General features: G+C 52.7%; 1 protein-coding gene across 2 annotated transcripts in view; it reads right to left on the bottom strand.

Annotated features, from left to right (window-relative positions):
• Nucleotides 1–18,446, bottom strand: part of BCAN (brevican) — a 51,021-nt gene extending 32,575 nt beyond the window's left edge. Inside the window, exons 1-3 of one of the 2 annotated variants that reach the window (XM_074938174.1) lie at nt 18,236–18,446; nt 3,101–3,144; nt 2,650–2,736 (exon numbers count right to left, since the gene is read on the bottom strand). In XM_074938174.1, the coding sequence (XP_074794275.1) occupies nt 2,650–2,736; nt 3,101–3,104 (91 nt within the window). In that variant the 5' untranslated portion in view covers nt 3,105–3,144; nt 18,236–18,446. The remainder of the gene's footprint in view (nt 1–2,649; nt 2,737–3,100; nt 3,145–18,235) is intronic. The other variant, XM_074938175.1, reaches the window with a different exon arrangement.
• Nucleotides 18,447–20,617: the final 2,171 nt, after the last annotated feature.

Genomic DNA, 20,617 nt, shown 5'->3' with positions numbered 1-20,617 from the left:
GCTGTGGCAGCGGGGAAGGGGTTAACAGATGGGTGCGTTACCTCTCCAGCTGGTACTCACTGGCCCATTAACCACAGCTGCGGGTGCGGGGGGGGGGGGAGCTGCAGCTCTGGCAGGGGAGGCTGGGTGCCAGAGACTGCGAGAGTTGCTCTGAGAAAGAGAATGCAGCACTGGGAGAGAAACGCCTGCAAACAGGCCAAGGTAGGACAGGGCCCAGGTGCGGGATTGTAAGAAATGACAGACCCTCGCTGCTTACACAAGGGCTGTGGGCTGGCCCCCTGGGGCCAGGGGTTCCCTTATCACCCTCCCCCACACATACGCCCCCTTGGAGGATGGGACGTGCAAAGCTTTGGCACTAAAGGGGTGCATCCAGACTGAAGACCCGGTATAAGACATTGGTTCAGGTTTTTACCTGGACTCTCCTGTTGACCTGGATGGGGGTTTGGCCGGCTGGGGGACTGGGTGGCAAGCTGGAACAGACCCCGTCCTCTCTGAGTGACTGAGCTGTGGCTGACGGGAGGTGATGGAGACAGAGGAGCCCCGAGGAGGCTTGCCAAGCCCCGAACGAACCTGTGACATTTCTTGGGGTCTTTTCCCTGGTGCGCCTCACTGTGGTATCGGGGCACTTGGCAGCTGTTAATGACTTTATTTTCACAACACCCCCATGTGGGGGCAGGGTGCGATTATCCCCATTTGACAGAGGGGGAACTGCGGCACACAGAGACGAAGCTCAGCCGTAGCTGCTAATTTTGGGTGCCCGATTTGAGGCAGCTGGTGGTGGTTTTCATGCGACTTAGCATCGTGTAGCACTTCACAGGCTCAAAGCCTAGCTCCCACGGATGACAGCTGTAGCTGCGAGCGTCCGGCACTTCTGCCAGTCGCGCCCTAGGGCCTCAAGTCAGGCACCCAGAAAATGAGGAACGCCAATTGGCCCCCCCTCTTCTCCCCAGCTTTGCACCAACAGGGGTCCTACAGACCCCTCTGATATGTCCCTAGAGCACCCTCTATCTTGTGTGCTGATTGAGGCGGGGCCCGGGGGTGGGGGTGGAAGTATACGATCATGTAATTAAAGATTGTCTCATAATGAAGATGACCATGTGGGACATTTGCTGGCATTTCCTAACTCTTGCAGGCTTGACTTTGCAAGCTTAGCGTGGGCCCAGCAGGGAGGTCATGGATAGCACAAGGTTGCCTGCTCTCAGGTCAGGGGCCTGCCCCACTGCGGCAGCCCAGCTCTGTCATGGCAGGAAAATTCCTGCTCGGCCCCAAGCTCTCGCTCGGAGCTGGCAGAATCTTCAGGGAATTTAGCTCAAATCTAAGACCACCTACTAATGGGCGTACTGCTGGAAAGGAGCTGGGGATTCTCGCAGATCGCTGTCTGAATGAGCGGACACCGGGACGCAGTCACGGAAAAGGCTAATATCATTTTGGGGGTGTACGAACAGGTGTCGTCCGTAAGGCAGAGGTCCGTGAGACCTCAGCGGGCATACTGTGCAAAGGTTTAGTGATCAAAGGTTTAGAAAACCTGACCTAGGAGGAAAGACTAAAAAAAGCCCTGGGCTTGAGAAAAGCATGCCTGGGAATGGGGGTGGATAAGTCTTCAAATAAATGAAGGGCTGTTATAAAGAGGACAGGGATCGATTGTTCTCTGTGTCCAGGGATGGCAGGGCAAGAAGTAAGGGGCTTAATCTGTAGCAAGGGAGATTTGGGTGAGATATCAGGAAGAACTTTCTAACTCTAGGGCAGGTAAGCTCTGGAGCAGGCTTGTGGAATCTCCCTCATTGGAGGTTTTTAACAACAGGTTGGACAAACCCCTGTCAGAGCTGGTCTAGGTTTATTCGGTCCTGCCTCAGCGCAGGGGGCTGGGCTTGGTGACCTCTCGAGGTCCCTTCCAGCCCATCTTTTCTAAGTCTCTATGTGGCATGTGCAAACTTCCCCTCCTCTCCCACCGAAGACTTGGTCAAATTTGAGTGGATTTTCACAGGGACCGCAAAAGGCAGCTCCCGGATCCAGAGGCCACCCTCCTGCCAAATTTCAAGTCCCTGCTCCAAAGCTGGGGAGTGGGGGGAGGGGGGGCAGGGGCATTAAAGCTTGTCAAAGAAAGGTCACCTGACTTCTGTAACATGGGCCAAAGAACGTCTCTATTCTTGGCCTCACTTTCAGAACTGGTTGCTCTATTTCAGCAAAAATCCCCCCTCCTACCACCCCATAAAATTCAGCCTAAGTCAAACACCTGGCATGGAAAATTTTCAGCCCAGGTGGTTTACGTTTGGCAAAGTTAAAAACCATTGAAAACAGGGTCTTAGAATGGGAAGTGTTGGGCAACCTTAATAAGAGGCCTGCCTGTAATAGTGTTACAATAATGCCTAGAGCCCCAGACCAGGATCCGGACTTCATTCTGCTGGGTGCTGCACGTACCCATAGCAGGAGACAGTCCCTGCCTTGAACCCAACTCAACAAGACAGACCCAGGAGAAGTTACTGGCCCAAGGTCAGAGGCACAGCCGGGACTAGACCCCAGGTCCCTGCAGAGGCAGCCCCGTGCCCTAATGCACTCGACCCTACTGCCTCTTGAATCAGCTTTGAACGGATTTCGGCCGCAGCCACCGCAAAGCTGCCTGTTGACCGGCTCGGAGGGTGTCCGACTTACCTGCACTGTCCCCAGAGATAAATGCGTCTGTAAAAGCAAGGCGGGAAAATACCCAGAGCAGCAGCATCATGTTCATCATCGCTCCACCTGGGCGGAAGGAAATATACAAGATGAGTAAGCCCCTTCATTTTTGGTTTAAACCAGTTTGTAAAGAAAAATTCCCAGGTTTTGCAAAAAGTATTATGCAGTTTTTTACTGATTTTCACCCTACTTTTGTATCATTCAAATATGTTAAAAAAAACATGTTTTATTAGGAATATACAAAACATTGCATGAGATATCTGTATTAAGTTAATACATTAGTCTGTGTGGATATGCAAAGCTCCCTGTTTATGAAGTAAGGCTCTACGTATTAGTCTAGAAGCTACACACAATAAACACAGGCACGCACACGAGCTCTGAAGCGTGTGCGCATCTGAACAAACTGATGAATCTCACGCTCACCACGTACCCATTTCAAGCTGTTAGCAGATAAGAGTTTAAAGATCTGACATGCTAAAATGGGAAGAAAATGAAAATCTGTATCAGAATACGTTTCAGAACACAGGGAAGTATTTGAAAGTTTAAAAAAAAAAAAAGATGAGTGTATGCAAATGGTGCAGCCCAATTATTAAATGTAAATATTTATAGGCTAATAGTTCTGAGTCTACAACGGTAACCTCTTGATTCAAATGAAAAGTTTTATTTGGGGATTAGAGAGAGATTGTTTTCTTAAACTCAGCAATGGCCTTGTGTTCTGGGTTCTGTGTTAATTGATGTGGTTGGCTGCAGCATTAACAGAATTCGAGCCATTAATCGGCTGAAAACTCCGCCCCCCCCCCCCCGTCTTTCCAGCCAACAAAATAAACCCCGATATTTACCCAGAACAATGATTAATCGTTTTTTGCACTGATTTTCACCTGTTTTTGTTGTGGTGGTAATAAACACGGATAAATTCCCGGGGGGGGGGGGGATTTTCTCTCTCTCTGCTTGTGTGAGATTGTTCTGCAGAACTGAGGCTGTTCACTTAAGTTACCTTCCTTCCATGTCTAACTAAAGAGTTTCAGAGAGGCTAAGAAATTCATTGCTCAGGGCTGTAGTTACAAACAGCCTTCTTTGCTACACAGCCCCAGTTCATTCCCAGAGCACAGGCCTTCCTGTACACTGAATGAAGCAAGGGTCCTGTAGGGAAATAAATGGGATCTAATTTGCACTAGGAACCTCTTTACCCAACTCTGGCAGAGTAGAGGGGCCTTAAGAGGACATCAATTAGAGTTCAAAGGTCCGTAGGGTAAATGAGAATCTGGGTCTGTAGGCATGATCCAAATCTGAAGGGAGCAATTCTCCGCTGACTTATCCCTGCATAAATCTGGCGATGCGGCCGTAAAACTGGCATCGGCGCTTGCCAAGTTCTGAAACTGTTCCAAAGCTGGTGAGCGTGCTGGGGGGAGGGCATTTGGATCCAGGGGTTTGGTTCTGGCTCAAGCTAAAATGCCACAAGGACTCCTCGTTGTTTTTGCTGATACAGACTAACACGGCTACCACTCTGAAACCTACTCCAGGATGCCTTGCCTTGGGCGACAACCTGAAAGCTCCTGGCTTCATGGGACACTGAAGAAAACCCTTAATATAATGAGAGCAGGGTGGCTGGATTTCAGCTGGGCTTCATTCTGGGTGGCGTTGTGGTTACGAACCCAAGATGGGTGTTAATAACGTGTGTTTTGCAAGATCCTGTTTGCCCCAGACAGTCTGCTAGACCCACTGGGGTGGGGTTGGGGGCGGAGAGGTCATTGATTAGTTAGAGAAGCTGCAAAAGGATTTCACAGTGGTGTACAAAGATCACGGGGGGAGGCCCAAGATGGCCTTCCTTTGAAATTCTGCTCACGCTGGAGGTTCGCTGCTCACAGGCTGTGAATGCCGAGCGCTGACCAAAGAGCTTATTATATCCCCGGCCGTTTCTCAGTGCTGCTTGGCACAAAGATACTTCCCCATCTCCCCCACTGCTCCCAATGAATTAATCTCTAAGAAGTTTTCCAAGGGCTGACGCTGACTCTGCCATGTGATTTTCCCCTCTCTGCTGACCGCCAGTGTCAGTCTCGCTGCATCTCTCTCTGCAGCCAGCAGGGAGAGGGAGTCTGGTGCAGCGGTTAGAGCGCTAGTCTGGGAGCCTTGGATTCCATTCCCTGCTGTGCCATGGACTCTTTCCGTGACCTTGGGTCGGTTACTTAGTCTCCCCGAGGAAACTGAGGCACGCTGTACAACGGGAATAACAGCACTACCCTACCTCACAGGCTGTTTGGTGGAACAAGGGCAGATGGCTGTAGTTCAATGCGGTTTTATCATTTGAATTAGGTTGGAAAGGTTCGATTTTTATAGGCAAATGCCGGTAGATGTCGATTTCATCGTACACACACACAAACGGATGATGCTGGAGACTGTCTTTAAGGGTTGGGTTTCCCAGACGGAGACTGGGCCATACACTGTGCGGCTCTTGTTACGCAGAGTCAGTTGGATGCAGACAGAGAATAAACCAGATTTCTTGTGAGCACGGAGAGATCTCTGAACACCACGCACCCCTCCCTAGCTTTCCTGTTCCTTTCCAAACTTAACCATGCTAGAGCCAAGTTGGGGCTTTTGTTGTTCTCTCCGGATCAATTGGAATTCAAGATCACAGCTCTGGAGAGAGAGGGAATAAAAAATACAAAGCCCATCGCTCTGAAGCCAGGGCTGGGATTCAACCCCAGCAGCCGGTAAGGGCTGGTTTGCCTTTAGCCTGTGAAACGAGAAAGCCTTTGTTGGATGATTTTTTTTTTTTTTTCCGTTCCCAGGGCGCCATCGCAGCTTGAGTGATTTGCTCTCAAGACTGCTTCAACCCGAGAAAGGGAGTGACAAAAAGCACTGGTGCTGAGTTGAGGGTTTTGGTTTCTGTTTTTTTTGTCCCCCCCCCCCCAAGTCAGGACCACAAGAGATTTGGCCCCTTCCCCATTGCAACACCCTGGGCCAAGTTAATGTTGCGTCTTTTGCTTCTCGTTGGCGTCGCCCATTCTGAGTCTTGCTAGAATCAGTGTTTTCCGTAAAGCCCCAGCTCCTGGCAGAACGTGACGATGGGAGACTCTCAGCTGGGTGTTTTGTAATAAGAGTCTAGGGGTCATCTTTGCAAAGAGAACCTTGAAACGTGTGACCCCCGTGCGCCCAACGGCCCAGAAAGCAAACGAAAGACATCCCCAAATCAGCTTCAAAATCATAAGGATTTTTTTTTTTTAATGCCTAACCTCCTGGTTTCGGAGGCCTGGCTCCTGCTTCTTGGACATTTAGCATTGGCCAGGCGGCTCTCCACATGGGCGGGTTATCTACGGTTGCCAGCATTGTATTTCAAAAATAAGGGACTGTTTTCCTAGCACCCCTGCCCTACCCCTCTTCCTGATATTCTGGTTAAGAATAATACTAAGCAGCACTCCTCTACATTTACCAGGGGCATTTCTTGCTGCTTTTGGTAACACTCAGCAATTCCCGATCTTGTCTTACAGAGATGGGGGGGGAAAGGGGCATCTCTTGTAATGAGGGGCTGTCGGCAACCCTAAGCCATCCTCCCCGTGGCAAATCCCAGAGCGGTGTGGCCGCCTGGCGAACCGCGTGCCACCAGGAGCACCACTAGAGGGCTCGGGAACTATTTAAAGCAGAGGCTCTCAACCCGCGGCCCAGCGGTGTGGCTAAAAAAAAAATTCAAAATTTGCGGCTCTGGTCTGGCAGGGGGCGGGGCTGGCTGAGGGGGAGACAGCATCTTGCAGCCTGCACCAGCGCTCCTGCCAGCAGGGGCGGGGGAGTGGGTCTGTGGATAGGTTTGCAGGGGGCGCTGTGGGCAGTGAGGGGGTGCTGGGAACCAGGGGTTTGCTGCAGCACCCCCAGGTTTTAGGTGGGGCTCCGCTCCTGGCCCCCCTTCTCTGCACCTGGCCCGGCGCCGGGGGTTCCGGCCGCCCAGCCCTGCACGATGGGGTCTGGCTGCCGGCAGCGGCCCAGCCCCGCGCCCTGGGCTCCGCTCCTGGCCCCGCTCTGGGCTCTGCATCGTGGCAGGGGCTTAGACCAGATCAGGGGCTCGCAGCCTTTTTCTTTCACAGGCCCCGGCCCCCACCCAACATGCTATAAAAACTCCACGGCCCAGCAGTGCCACACCTGGTTTTCTGTGTATAAAAGCCAGGGCCGGCATCGGGTGGGCAGGGGGAGGAAGCAGGGCAATTGCCCAGGGCCCCACGCCACAGGGGAACCGCGAAGCTACATTCCTCAGGCTTCGGCTTCAGCCCCGGGTGGCGGGGCTCATGGCCCCGGGCTTCAACCCCATGCGGTGGGACTTCGGCTTTCTGCCCTGGGCCCCAATGAGTCTAACACCGGCCATGCTTGGCGGCCCCCTGAAACCTGCTCGTGGCCCCACAGGGGGCCCCTGGTTGAGAACCACTGGCCTAGATGACCCTTGCGGTCCCTTCTAATGCTGTGAGTCTGTGATTGTAACAATAAGCTTTTGAGGTGCTGGGACACTAGGGTGCACCCCCCGGCACTGGAGGACTGGATCCAGAGTTTCAGCCTTGGGGGCCCACCTCTCCCATCCCCAGGAGGTGATGGTAGGGCTCCTGGGAACCCCCAGAGCCAGGAGCAGTGCTCCGGGCTGGCTGTATTAGCAGCAGGGTGGGGAAGTTTGAGGGAGCTAGCTGGAGCAGCTGCGTCCCGTTCCCAAGACACACACACACACACACACATAACGCTTGTAGCCGAGGCCGTGATGAAATGCCAGGTCCCCTGGCCAGAAGCAGAGAAGTCTGGCGGCTGCTTGGCCTGTCCTCAGCTTTGCCATCTCCTCCGAGACCCTCATTTGCTCAGCCCGCCCCCCTGCCAGCTCCCCCGTCCCAGCAGTTTGTCTCCTTGTTGGAAGGTCACCTGCTCTGATCCCCATTCAAGGCCTTCTCAAACACCCCCCCCCCCCCACGTCATGTGATGATTCGTCATCCCCCATCACAAGGTGCACTGTCAGCCGGCAGGAGGCAAAGGAGACACACACAGGCTTTTTGGGGACTCGGCTGCAGGATGAGTCAGCCGCAGCACATCCTGGGCCCTGGCACCTTTCCCAGAAGCAAGGGAAGAGAAGAAATCCTTCCTGTAAAGTCCCGCTTTTGATGTGCATTGCCAGGCACGCCTGCGTTTGCACACATCTGCACCGGCGTGCACAGGCCCCCCACCATATGCACGTGCATGTGCAAAACTGTGCACACGCACACACTCCACACACTCGCACACTGGCAGGCTCCCTGCACGCGCTGGCACATGGCTAATCTCCCCAGTGCTTTTCCCCTCATATAAACACATGCAACTGCTTTCCTGCACACCACCAATGCTCACACGCACCCACACGCATCCACACGCATGCAATCCCACGTGCATATTTTTGCCCCAACATGCTTTCCAAGGACAGCTGCTCAGAATGCTCTTGCAAAGGAAAAGCACCTCTTTGCTTTGCAACAGCCAGCCCGTAATTTCCACGCAGCCCACTGAGAGCTCCCATGGTATTTTCCAAGCACGTCTCCCCCCTTCTCTCTACCTGCCGCCTTAAAATTCCAACTGCCCCAGGCAAAGGGGAGGGGGGGCTCTTTTTTTATACAAAGCCAGCCCTCTGGGCTGGCAAGGGACAACTCCCTGGCCTAGCGCCTCTCACCAGAATAGACAGTAAAGTCCCGTTTTTAAAACCAAGTCCTCTCGACAGGAACAATCAAAACGTTCCCTTCCGGCCTCATCAAGACGCTTTCGTATTTAAATTTTGTTTGGTGGTGGGAGGAGGGGAAATTGTCGCAATCAGCCTGTTTCCCCCAGAAAGCGTCAATTTAGAAGAAAGAGCCTTTTCCAGCAGCGCCTGGTCCAGCTGGAGGATTTTCCACCCACTCCCCTTGACGGCTGGCAGCAAGCCGCCTGGGCCGGGTAGACGGACAGTTGTTAGCAGGGCACACGCTGGAAAGAACCGTGTGCACGTCGCATCACCGGCAGAGGCTCGGGGTGCGCTCAGGCCCACGTGCTCATCCCCTGGGGTGGGAGGCTCGCGTCCAGCTGCAGCGTAGACGTACCTGCAGAGGGGCTGACGCCGGTAGGGGAAGATGCGTTCCGTTCCTACCATGAAGGAGGGACCACAAAGGCGCCCTGTCAGCTGGGGGCTGGGTCCATTCTCTGTGGCCCACCGAACAATAATAATACCTGGTTCTTAGCGAGTGCTTTTCAGGCACAGCCTCAACATACTTGCCAAAGGAGGTCAGTTTCATTCTTGCCATCTGACAAAGGGGGAAACTGAGGCACAGAATAAGAGCAGGAAGAGCTAGTGAGAGAACCCAGGTTTTCTGTGTCCCTGTCTTGTGCGCTAGCCAGTCGGCCATACTGTCTCTCCAGTGCAGCGAGGACTCCTCGGTTCTTCTCTTGAAGCAGAGCTGGCTCTGCTGTCGGTGCAGTGGGAAGGGGACGGGGGTGGGGGCGGGGGGGGCATCCCCTGCTGGAGATGCAGAAAAGGGGGCTCATTGTGATGGACGCACTCGGGAGCCATCGTGTCGGCAAGAAAAACTTGGCAGCAGCCTAAAAGAGTGGAAACGGGAGGAGGGGAGGGTTTCTTCTGGAGCCAGTGACTTAGGGCCTGGTGGGTTACACCCCAGGGAAGGAGAATGGAGCTCTCTGTTCCAGACTGGGCAAGGGGGGGGTGGTGGGAAGCGGGTGTCACACCCCCCCTCCCCGCCCCGCACATATTTCTTCCTTCCCCTCTAATTGCATTCAGCAGATGAGAATGACGCTCCCAGGGCTAACGGCTCCGATCCGGCTGGCTCAGGGCCCGCGCTTTGAAGGCCAGCAGCTGCCGCTCCGGTTGAGATAGCGGGGGATGCAGCTGAGATCCAGATCTGCAGAGACAGCAAATGGCTTGGCCATGGCAAGACGTCGTGCTCACAAAGGCACATGGCCTCCAAGAGCCCCTTCCCCCACCCCATGTTCGTCCCCCGGTCATGCCCACGGAGTCGGGCTCCTCGCTCGAGGAACGGGCTGCTCTGCCCAGGGTCTGTGAGAACAATGGAGCAGAGCAGGGCTGATAGTTCGGGCGCAATGAGCTGGAGCCCACGGGGAGTTTGTGGAAAAGGAATAAATTGAAGGAGGGTGCAGGGAGCAGCCGCTTGGCTGAGCGCACTGAGATGAGTTTTCTACTCTGAAATGGAGTCAGGCAGGTAGTGGTGGTCCAGTGGTTAGCACCCAGGCGATGTTACTACTGTAATAGCTAGGTGCTAGGCGCTGTAGATATATAGAGCCAGTTCCAGGCCCAAAGAGCTTGATGCCTACATAGACATAGGGTGGGAGGGATACTGAGGCAGGTAGAAGGGAACGAACTTGCCCAGGGTCATGTAGCAAGTCGGGGCAGAGCCGAGAACAGACCCAGGTCTCCTGACTTTCAGTCCCATGATCTTCCCACTAGACCATGCTACCTCCCAGTTGGAGAGCAGTGGCCTCATTGTCAGTCTGTTCAGAGAAGAAGGATGGGGCATAAAGGTGGCTTATGTCCCTGTATGTTGGAGCTCTGCAGGGCTCTGCCTGGACCCTGGTGTCAGCTAGAGCAGCCCAGAGGCTGCTGTAACTTGCACTTTACTTGCCTTGCCCCCCAGGAAGCAGAGAATAGTCATAGTGCAGTGTGCTCTGGCCAAGTTGCCAGTCCACTCCCTCTATAGGCCATTGGGAGCAGGGCTTGTAGGCCAGCTCCCCACTGGCCATGGAGGCCCCTTGCACAACGGGGGTTCTTAGGATGGCACTTTGCCCCCTTGCCAAAGCAACACAAAGGGGTCTTGTGTGTAACCGAGGATCAGCCCCCTGGATTCTGTCCCTGGGCTCTCTGTGATCTGGAGCACGTTGCTTAGGCTACAGTTCCACCTAATCCATATTCAGGGACCTACATCAGCCACCTGCTGGTTCAGAGGTGCTGGGCACCTGTCACAGCGCCCACCTGCATCGCGAGCAGGGACTGAACCCAAGACTTTCACCCTCACAGAGCAGATCTCAATCACGTGAGCTAAAGGATGAACTCCATTTGCTGGTGGCAGCAGTAGGCTGTTATCTTCCAGGTGGCCAAGCCACAGAGTGAGGAGGGGACGTGGCACACACTTTTTGGGTGTGCTGCACACTCACAATCCTGATGGACGTCAATGGGAGCTGTAGGTGCTCCGCACGAATGGGAATCCAGCCAGATGTAATTCTCAACTAGCGAGCATGGGGGCATTTTGGGTCTGGTTTTCATTTACACAAAGGCTCCCTTACACCTGGCAGCATAAAGGGGCTGTAGTGTAGACGTGACTGCACTCGGGCTCTATTCCCAGCTGTGCCACTGACCTGCAAGTTCCATTCCTTCTCTGCCTCAGTTTCCCCTTCCATCCTTTGTCTGTCTTTTTTAGCTTGAAAGCCCTTCAGGGCAGCAGCTGTCTTGTGCTCATGTACAGCTCCTGGTACAAGGGAGTCCCGGTCTGAGTTGGGGGCCCCTTGGTGCTATCGTATTGCAGATCCTAATAGAGTCCAGATTTCCAGGGAATTTGTGAGATCTCCAGCCTGGAAAGGGGCCATTTGCTAGAGAGGGCAGGCTGCTGTCAGCATCCTGGGCTCGCCTTCCCCCTCACCTGGCTCTCACCGTGCTGAGTCAGCGCGGCTGGGGCCTCGGGGCTGGGTGAAGGGCAGAGAGTCCGCGTGGCAGAGGGCTGTGCCGAGAGCCAACGAAGGTGGGGAGGTCAGAACGCAATCTGCAGGAAGGTGGCTTCTAACAGCAGCGTGGGAAGATCCCCCTCACACGCATGTACACACTGATACACACAGTCCTATACAAACACGAGCATGGCCCCACAAATACCCTGTTCAGCTATATGCACACACCCACACACTTAAGTACGCACACACACGTACAAATACTTACATATGCATATAAACACACGACCAAGCACATACACACACATATATATACCTACGGACATACAAGTGTACACGTAGATACATATGGACACAGAGATACACACACGACGTATACAGACATATACTCAGGTGCACTGTACACAGAGGGTAAGATCCTGCTCTCTTATATCATCTTGCCTAGTGGGTACAGCAGGAGACCTGGGTTCTAATCCTGGCTCTGCCACTGGCCTGCTGCGTGACCTCGGGCAAGTCAAGTCATCGCCCTGTGCCTCAGTTTCCCTGTCTGTACAGTGGGGATAATGATACAGACCTCCTTTGTAAAGTGCTTTGAGATCTATTAATGAGAAATGCTCTAGAAGAGCAAGGGATGATGATTATTACTGTACAGGTTCCCTGCTATTCCAGGCTTCTATGCCCCCAGCCAGTGTGTTAGACCTCGTTCCAGAAATCTTTGAGCGATTTTTCTTTTTTTTTTCTTTCTGCATTGATCCTTTAGTTCAGGGGTCTCAAACATGCGGTTATTTCCTGCGGCCTGCCATAGGCGCCGACTCCACTGGCAGCCAAGCTCCCCTCCCACCCCACTTCCCCCTCGCCAAAGCACCACGTCCCCGCTCCTCTGCCTGCCTCCCAGCGCTTCCCACCGCCAAACAACTGTTTGGCAGCGCTTAGGACTTTCCAGGAGAGAGGGGGGAGGAGTGGGGACATGGCATGCTCAGGGGAGGAGGCGGAGAAGAGGCGGGGCCGGGGCAAGGATTTGGGGAAGGGGTTGGAATGGGGCAGGGAGGTGGTGGATTTGGGGCAGGGACTTTGGGGAAGGGGTTGGAATGGGGGTGGGGAAGGGATGGGAAGAGGGGGGGCAGGGGCAGGGCCTCATGGAAGGGGTGGAGTGGGGGTGGGGCCGTGGGCAGGGGAGTGGGCTTTTGTATCTTTGTATGAAAAGGTTTCAGTAATGCAGCCCTTGGGCCAATGTACTAGTCCTTATGTGGCCCTCATGGTGATTTGAATTTGAGATCCCTGCTTTAGTTCAAGAGCTTGGTGCATTTTGAAAAACCCACTAGCCCTGGTTTCCCTATCCAACAGCCCCGGAGCACTACCCACTCACAGCAGAAATGGGTCTTCTTCCTGCCAGGGGGAAATGACTACTAAAACAATCTCCCGAATCAGTCCATTAATATGCACTCAACATCTTCCAAGGACTTGCGAGGACATCCCCACAGCACCCCAGGGAGTTGAAGGAGTATTAGCTCCATTTTGCAGATGAGGAAACTGAGGCACGGGAAGGGACTGTGACTCACCCGTGGTCACAGAGTGACCAGACCAGGAATAGAACCCAGGAGTCCAGGACCCCTGTGCTAACCTCTGGCAGAGAGCAACAGGAGTTTGTTGTATTAACTCCATAAGACGAGGGAGCACATGGTGCAGGGCAGAGCTCTTCTCATATATGTTTTCAGGAGAAGGGGGCTCGGGGCATGCTGGGATAAAAGCAGGGACTGCATCAGACCAGCAGCAACACAGAAAGCTTGAGGTCACAACGGTCATCACTGTTGGGTCTCACAAGTGTCTGGGTGCTGAGGAGAGCGATATGCAAGATTGCTGAAATGCAGCCACTTCTGGGATGGGTCACTGTGGCCTCATATAACAGCACCAACTAAACGGTTTAAGGTAGGAAGTGAAGAAGGAAACCACATCCCATTAAAGCCCCTGGCGACATTTAAGCAGGCAGAACGTAATTACCCAGACTGGAATTTGTCCAGATATCTGGGCTTATGTTTAAAAACATATTAAAATGCTTCCCCTGTCTGTCTCTTTTGGGAACGAAAAAGTGCAGCTTACCCCCTGCAGTGTGTGGTACTTGGTATCAACCAAGCAGTTCAGGAGAGCACTTAAATGATACTCCTCTCTTCTTGCTTTTACTCATCTCAAAGCACTTTACAAATTCTCATTTGACCGCGGGGGAAACTGAGGCACAGAGTGGTTTTGTGCGGGTAGGGGGGAGTGAGTTGCCCATGCTCACACAGTGGCAGAGGTAGGATAGAATCCTGACTCCCAGTCTGCTCTAACCACTAGACAACATTCTGCTCCCAGAGCTGGGAAGAGCACCTAGGAGTCCTGACTATGAGTTCCTCCTGCTCTAACCCCCTAGATCACGTTCCCTGGGAATAGAACCCAGGAGTCCTGATGGCCAGCCTGCCCCAGTCTAACCACTGGACCACGTTCAGTGGAAAGAGAATCCTGGCATCCTGCCTCCCAGTCCTGGGAGGCAACGTCTAGCCCATGCCATCTGCCTTCATGATTCCACTAAGAGGTGGACAGCAAGGTGAAGTCACTTGTAAACCTCTGGAGCGCTTCTGAAGAACGAAACAGCCATAAATAAACGTCTAGTCTGAGTAGCGCGGCAAGCGAGATGAGTGTTTCCCGCCCTTCCTGCTGCTTGGCATAAAGATTCAGGGAGCCCTCTGACAGCAATAAGGGAAAGTGACCGGTTCAGATTTTTTGCTTGGGGTTTCTTGGCAGGTTTCAAAGAGCTGGAGAATTGAGATGTCGGAGGAGGAGGAAACTGTGGCCAAAACCAGCGTCTGGGCACAGAGCTTTCAAGAGCAGCCCCGTTGTCTAGCTTCCCTTAACACCACCAGTGTATTTCGTGCCCATTGCCTGGCCCCGGCCGCCTCCTTCCCTTGCACATTGTAGGTGCAAGAGCCTTCTCCACTGCATCCCGGTGTCCCTCTATTTCTCAGCCTTGCCACCTCCGTTCAGATCTTGGCTTGAAAACTGCCTTTCCCCCTTGTCCTTACAGGGGGAGGTGTTGTGGAGGATCAAAGATCTAGGGTTGTGCTGACTCTGCAAGCTTCTAAACCGCCTAGGCAGGTGGCTGGGAGAAACTAACCCCATGAGATCGCTGTCACTTCATGCTGGAAGGTGCTCAGATACTACTGTGACAGGCCCGGTACAAGGACCCAGAACCCAGATCCCAGGACCACCCAACACTGTGGGGAAAGTTCTGCTCCAAACTGGCTCTCCCTTGTGGCCCCCCCTCTGAAGGGCTGAGTTTCCTCCGTCTTAACAACATGTCCTTGCAGCAGGCCTGGCAGTGGTGGTTTGTGGCTAGGTCATTGGGAAAGGAGTTGGGACACCTGGGTTCTAGTCCCGGCTTGGCAGCTGACCTGGGGAAAGTCACGTCTCTGCGTGCCTCAGTTTCCCCTCACCTATTTAGACTGTCAGCGCTGCAGGACCGGAGCAGTCTCTTACTGTGGGGTTGCTGTGCTTAAAGTGGTCTGAACAAAATGAGGGATTCAATCCTAAACTGGGAGCGGCAGCTTTAGAAAGAGAGCTTAAATTGCGCAACCCAGCTCAGTATTTAGATTTTGACTGGGGGGGGGAGGGATTGACCCCCTTCTTCCACTTTAAATTACTCCTCCCACTTTAAGCACTGTAGCCCAGATCTTCATGTATTTAGGCCCTTCACTCCAGTGGGAGTTAGGTGCCTAAATACCCTTGAGGGTTTGGGCCAGTGTGTCTGCACGCTTGGCCACTGATCTAGGTTGGACCCTCCAGCCCTTTCATAATAATGCTAAAGTAACAGCAAGTATTCTGCGGTGCCTCTGAACTGCCGGTTTAGGGTGGAAACTTTTGTAGCAAGATAAATAGCCATCAATTAACTGAAACAAAACAAAAAAAAAAGTGCAATTAAGGGTCTTAATTCCCTCCCCAGCCTGGAAATTGAGGGCTGGTCTCCACTGGGGACGTCCATCAGCATACACCCCTGGTGTAGACAGTGCTAGGTGGACGGAGGAATTCTTCTATCCCCCTGGCTGTCGCCTCCTGGGGAGGTGGATTGCCTACTCTGATAGGAGAACTGCTTATTGGCGTCGGTAGTGTGAGCGTCTACACTGAAGCGGGGCAGCTGTTTAAGTGGAGACGTGCCGTCAGGAACTCCATCCTAATACTGAGGCGTTGGAGCAGAGAGGCCTGATTCTGCCGTGCTCCTCAGCAAAGCTGCCATTGTTTTCAACGGGCTGAGGGTTGGGCAGGGTGGATAAAAATCAATTATTTAAAAAAAAAATTAAAAAATCGGGTTTTTTTTTAATTTAAATCGGATTTTTGAGGAAAAACCCTCTCTAAAGATAGTTTTAATTAAGATATATTGTAGCTCGAAGATATCTGCTCATGAAATAGGGATTATAAATTCTAATTCTATCGTATGAGATGATATATTCATGTAAAGTTTAAGAAAAGTTTTGTAAAGCAGTTCCAATATTCATGGATTAGGGACCCAATTTTATGAGGTTCCAGGAGCTTCTGTATAGATTATTTAGGTTAATCTGTCTATCTACCCAATGGGACTCAGTGCTCAGTCTAGAAGATACCATCAGAGATGCTTCGTTTTGCGGTTCTCAACCTGTGGATTTGTGTCTCCAGAGATAACACGCTTGTTAACAGCAAAAATGTTTTTAAATAAATAAATAATATAGAGAGATGAGAAATAACAGACCCCAACCCTATTGTCCCTCTGCAAATTTGTGTACACAGAGTCAATCCCTTACCCCGCTCTAAAAGTGCAAAGTTTCAGAAAGTTCAGTGAATAGAAGATTGTTGGGGGCGGAATAGATCTGGACAAGGAGAAGGAGTCTGGAGATAAATGTGAGAAGGGAGGGACAGGCAGTAGAAACAAAAGTGAAACTGTTTGAGCAGCATATTCCAGAATGCTCTTTTATGTAGAAATCCATGATTAAATCGAGTCTTCCTGACTAGTGATTTAAATCAAATCCACCCTGGGGTCGGGTCCGTTAGCTCCACAGGGGCTGTGCGAAGGGGCCCTCAGGGCATGGGGCGTATTTGCGGGCTGGTTCCGGCTTGTTGTATTGCAGACAGTGAACGTGCCGTTGCCCTGCATGGGGGCAGGTTAGTCCTGAGCTAGCAGGTGGAGTTTCTGGGGGGTCATTGCAACAGACAAGGTACATGGGGTTGGATACGGCTGGCCTTCCATGCTTCTCCATGGAACCCACTAGGGAATCTGCAATGCTGGGTTTTGTTTTGCAAACAAATGAACCTGAGTAAGTCCCCCCCCCCACCCCCGCAGGATTTCCCTGCAAAGCCTTCCTCCAGGAAACACGCTAGGCTCCTGCCGCAGAGGGGCTGCAAAGAGTGTCTTGTCGATTTCCAGGCCGCTAGGCTCCTTCCACCTGACCTGCTGCATAAGGCAGGCTGAAGAACCTCTGCATCAAACCCAGCACCTGAGAGCTGATCCCAAGCAAGCTCTCCAGGCACTGAGCTGCCCTCTTCACCACAGCAGGCGATCACCTCTCAGGCATGGGTGCCATTAGCCTCACCGCACCCCTGTGGAATAGGGCAGCCCCATTTTATATGGGGGGGAACTGAGGCACAAGGTGGATGGAGTGGATTGTCCAAGGTCACACCCAGCAAGAACCCAGGTCTCCTGGATCCCAGCCCCGTGCAGGAGCCGCTAGCCCATCCTTCTTACAGGAAAGCCACGTTAGCACATCCCCCCCCCTCCCCCCCCAATTATTGGCAGTCTCAGCAGAAAGCCCACAGAGCGAGTTACATTGAACCTGCTCCATTAAAGACAGTCTGGCCGGGGCAGAGCTCAACGGTGCATTCGCAGAAGTTTAGCACAGGCTTGCCCTGCCAGGGCCTAGACTGTCCCTGCCCTCTATGTACAAACGGCAAGTGCCAGGCTCCAGGGCTGTTAATGCAGGATGGAACTCGGGCCAGTGGTAAATTCTCTCTTATATGCCACTTTTTTTTTTTTTTAAAGGAAATAAAAACCATTAAAACTCCCCCACGCATTTCCAGGGCTGGAGCCATGAAGGAGTGAGAGGACGAGAGAATTTGCACACGCAACACAAGGGAGGAGGCAACCTATTAAAAGGCTTGCTCGCCCACATATACAATTGTTCAGTGCGGAGAGAGAAACCCTGGACCGTCGCAGATCCAAGGACAAATCCCCGCGGTAGCCACATGAGGGGCCCCGGCTGAAGTGACGAGCATCCCCCCCTTGAGTGTTGCAAATGGCATATTCACGGCATGTCCTCTCATGCATCAACCGCAACACACACACACACACACACACACACCAAAAACTGTTTGCACTGGAAAATGGCTATGCCTGTCACACTCTGCAATAGGCTGAGATCTCATTGCCAGTCTGAGCTTTTCCTCTGACTTTCTGTCCTCCAAAAAAAGAGAGATTGACCAACAGATCTATTCGCAAAAAGAACAGCAGGACTTGTGGCACCTTAGAGACTAACACACTTATTTGAGCATAAGCTTTCGGGAGCTGCAGCCCACTTCATCGGATGCATCCGATGCTTATGCTCAAATAAATGTGTTAGTCTCTAAGGTGCCACAAGTCCTTCTGTTCTTTTTGCGGATACAGACTAACAGGGCTGCTCCTCTGAAACCTCTCAATAAATCTATTTGCACTTGGAAAAACAAACCCCAGGGCCAAAGTGTGAGTCCTTTATTAACAAGGGGGAGCCCCGTCGCCCCAGGGGAACGCTCCTGGGAGTAGCTTGCTGCTCCGCGATGCGAGGAAAGGATTCACGACCCAGCCCCAGAAGAATCCAGAGGAAACCGAAGAGCCCAGCCGGGATCCCAGCGCAGCAAGGAGGAAGCCGCGAAATCAAAGTCATTCACTAACCTCTCCTGAGAAGGCAGCCGGCTGCAGGGGTGGAAATTCACGCGAGGCGTGTGGATGCTGGTCTTGCGAAGGGGGCTGGAGAGTGGGAACTTCTCCTCCGGAGCTGGGCTGGATCTTGCAGTGGGCCAATGCAGAGGTGAACTGCAGTTATTCCAAAAGAGAGCACAGAGATCACACACCGCCGGGAGCTCAGCCAGCGGGCGAGGCAGGACCCAGGTTGAAACGAGCTCCCTGATGCACAGACACACACACAAAACCTCCCCCCCTCCTCCTTTTATTCCCCCCCCCTTAAAAAAAGAGTGCCAAGAAATCACACAGCTTGACAAATGTATTTCTAATTCAACGCCGTGCTGGCAAAATTCCCCCCTCCCCTTTGCAACTGGCGAAACCCAGCAGACTATCCCGCGGAGAGAGGGGGAAATTGGAGCAGGGCAGATTTTTAATCCAATGCACCAAAACTTGCTGATGCCCCTGAGTTGCAATCCAAAGCGCAGCGCTTCTGCTTGGAGAAATGCAGGGTCCCCCCCCCCCCCACGTCTAGTCCCCTTATCCTGATCGTCTCCTCCTTGCACACACACGGGTTTCAATAGACACACGCGGCTACCTGCCGTCTAGCGGCGTGAATGTTAGTTGATACCTTTGTGCATCATTTCAGATTGCAAGCAGAAATGCACAAACCAGCCCTGCCCTGTCCCTATTTGCGGGGGGGAGGGTGGGGGGCAGTTTGAACCCTGGGCTGACTTATTTTCAGCCTTTGGCGGAAGGCACAAAGGGGCAGGACAGAGGGCGGCTGCTTTGTAATGTAAAGTACCCGGAGTCTTTGTGAGCGTTGGGGGAGCCCGGATGGAGCCGAGTGGCTGGGAAGCTGGTCTCTCTCCCCAACAGAAGTTGGTCCAATAAAAGAAATGACCTCACCCGTCTCATCTCTCCAATATCCTGGGACCCACACGGCTCCAGCGACACGGCCTAGCATTTGGCAGCAGTTTGCGCCAGCAAAGTTAGCGACAATCAAGAACCTGGGATGGTTTTTTTCCCTGAACGCCGCTTCTTTAATAGCGGGTGGCAGTTCCGAGGGGCACCTGGCGTCAGCGGCACAGGGTGGGGAATGAAATCCTGTTCACTTTGTTATCCTTGAAACCGTCTCGCCTGGGAGTCCCAGTCATGGCCCAGGACCCCAGCGCACTCGGTGCTGTACAGACACAGAACAGAAAGACGGTCCCTGCCCCAAAGAGCTTCCAGTCTAAGAGCCCATCTGCATTTGAGCTGGGAGGTGTAATTCCCGGCGCCGATAAACGTATCTGTCCATATGTCTCTATGGTGGCTCAGGCAGGTTTGTCTTTGGGGCAGCTAGCCTGAGCAGCCGCCCATCCTGCTGCAGATTTGCAAGCAGAGCTAGCGCGGGTACGGCCACACAAGCTGGGAATTACAGCTGCCGTCTCAAATGTAGATGTGCCCGAAGCATATGAGACAACCGATGGGCACAGAGAGCCCGATAGGGAAGTACAATGGAACAACATCTGTCAGCCTGACTGTTCCCAAGTGCAGTACGTTCCATGAGGCCACCTGGATGTCTTCAGCTGCAGAAAAGACTAAGTAGCTTTTCCCCCATGAGAACCCGCTTCCTTCCAGGCCTTGAGTGGAACCCTCCGTGCCTCAGTTTACCCATCTGGAAAAAGAGGAAGAGGATAAGGACCGAATCAAATCACAACGGGGTCATGTTTAAGTGCTTGGAAATCCTGGGTGAGGCAACTCAGGGGCTAAGTATTGGCACTACATTGTCAGTTTAGCTGCTCGATTGAGTGGGGCCTGATTCTGAACTGACTCCAGTGGGTAAATCAGGCATTGCTCCATTAGAATCTGTGTGGTTTGGTTGTGCTGGTGAGCAAAGACTCTGTCCTTCCAGTAGACACAAGTTCAAATCCTGGCAAGGCAGAGGAATAAATCTATTTAAGGCAAATTGTTTGCAGTTTGCTGGACACTCACTGAATGAGCATTTTAAAAATCAAGCTCCTGTCTGTCTGCCCTACTTGGGCATTAAGCATTTCAGGGCGTTTCTCCTAAGAGTGGAGTTTTGCCTTCATTATCCTTGGCAGAAATCTCTCCTAACCCGCAATGTTGGTGCTCCGTGCCAACTGGCTGCAGCCTTCCACCCCAGAGCTGGCTGCATGTCAGCAACGGTTGAGCCAAATTCTGCCATTGGTTATACAAAGGCTTTTTCTTTTATGATTACGGTAGCACCTACAGGCCCCAGCTGGGATCAAGACCCTGCATGCAAACGGGCTGTACGTACACCTGCAGGTCAGTGGCAGAGCCAGGAACAGAACCAAGCTGTCGTGATTTAGTGTCCTAGTCACTGGACCACACTGTCCTTGGAAATGAATT

Source organism: Natator depressus, chromosome 24, assembly GCF_965152275.1.
Source record: "Natator depressus isolate rNatDep1 chromosome 24, rNatDep2.hap1, whole genome shotgun sequence".
Classification (NCBI taxonomy): domain Eukaryota; kingdom Metazoa; phylum Chordata; order Testudines; family Cheloniidae; genus Natator; species Natator depressus.
Note: the sequence above shows the minus strand (reverse complement) of the source record. Positions and strands in the feature narration are given on the sequence as shown.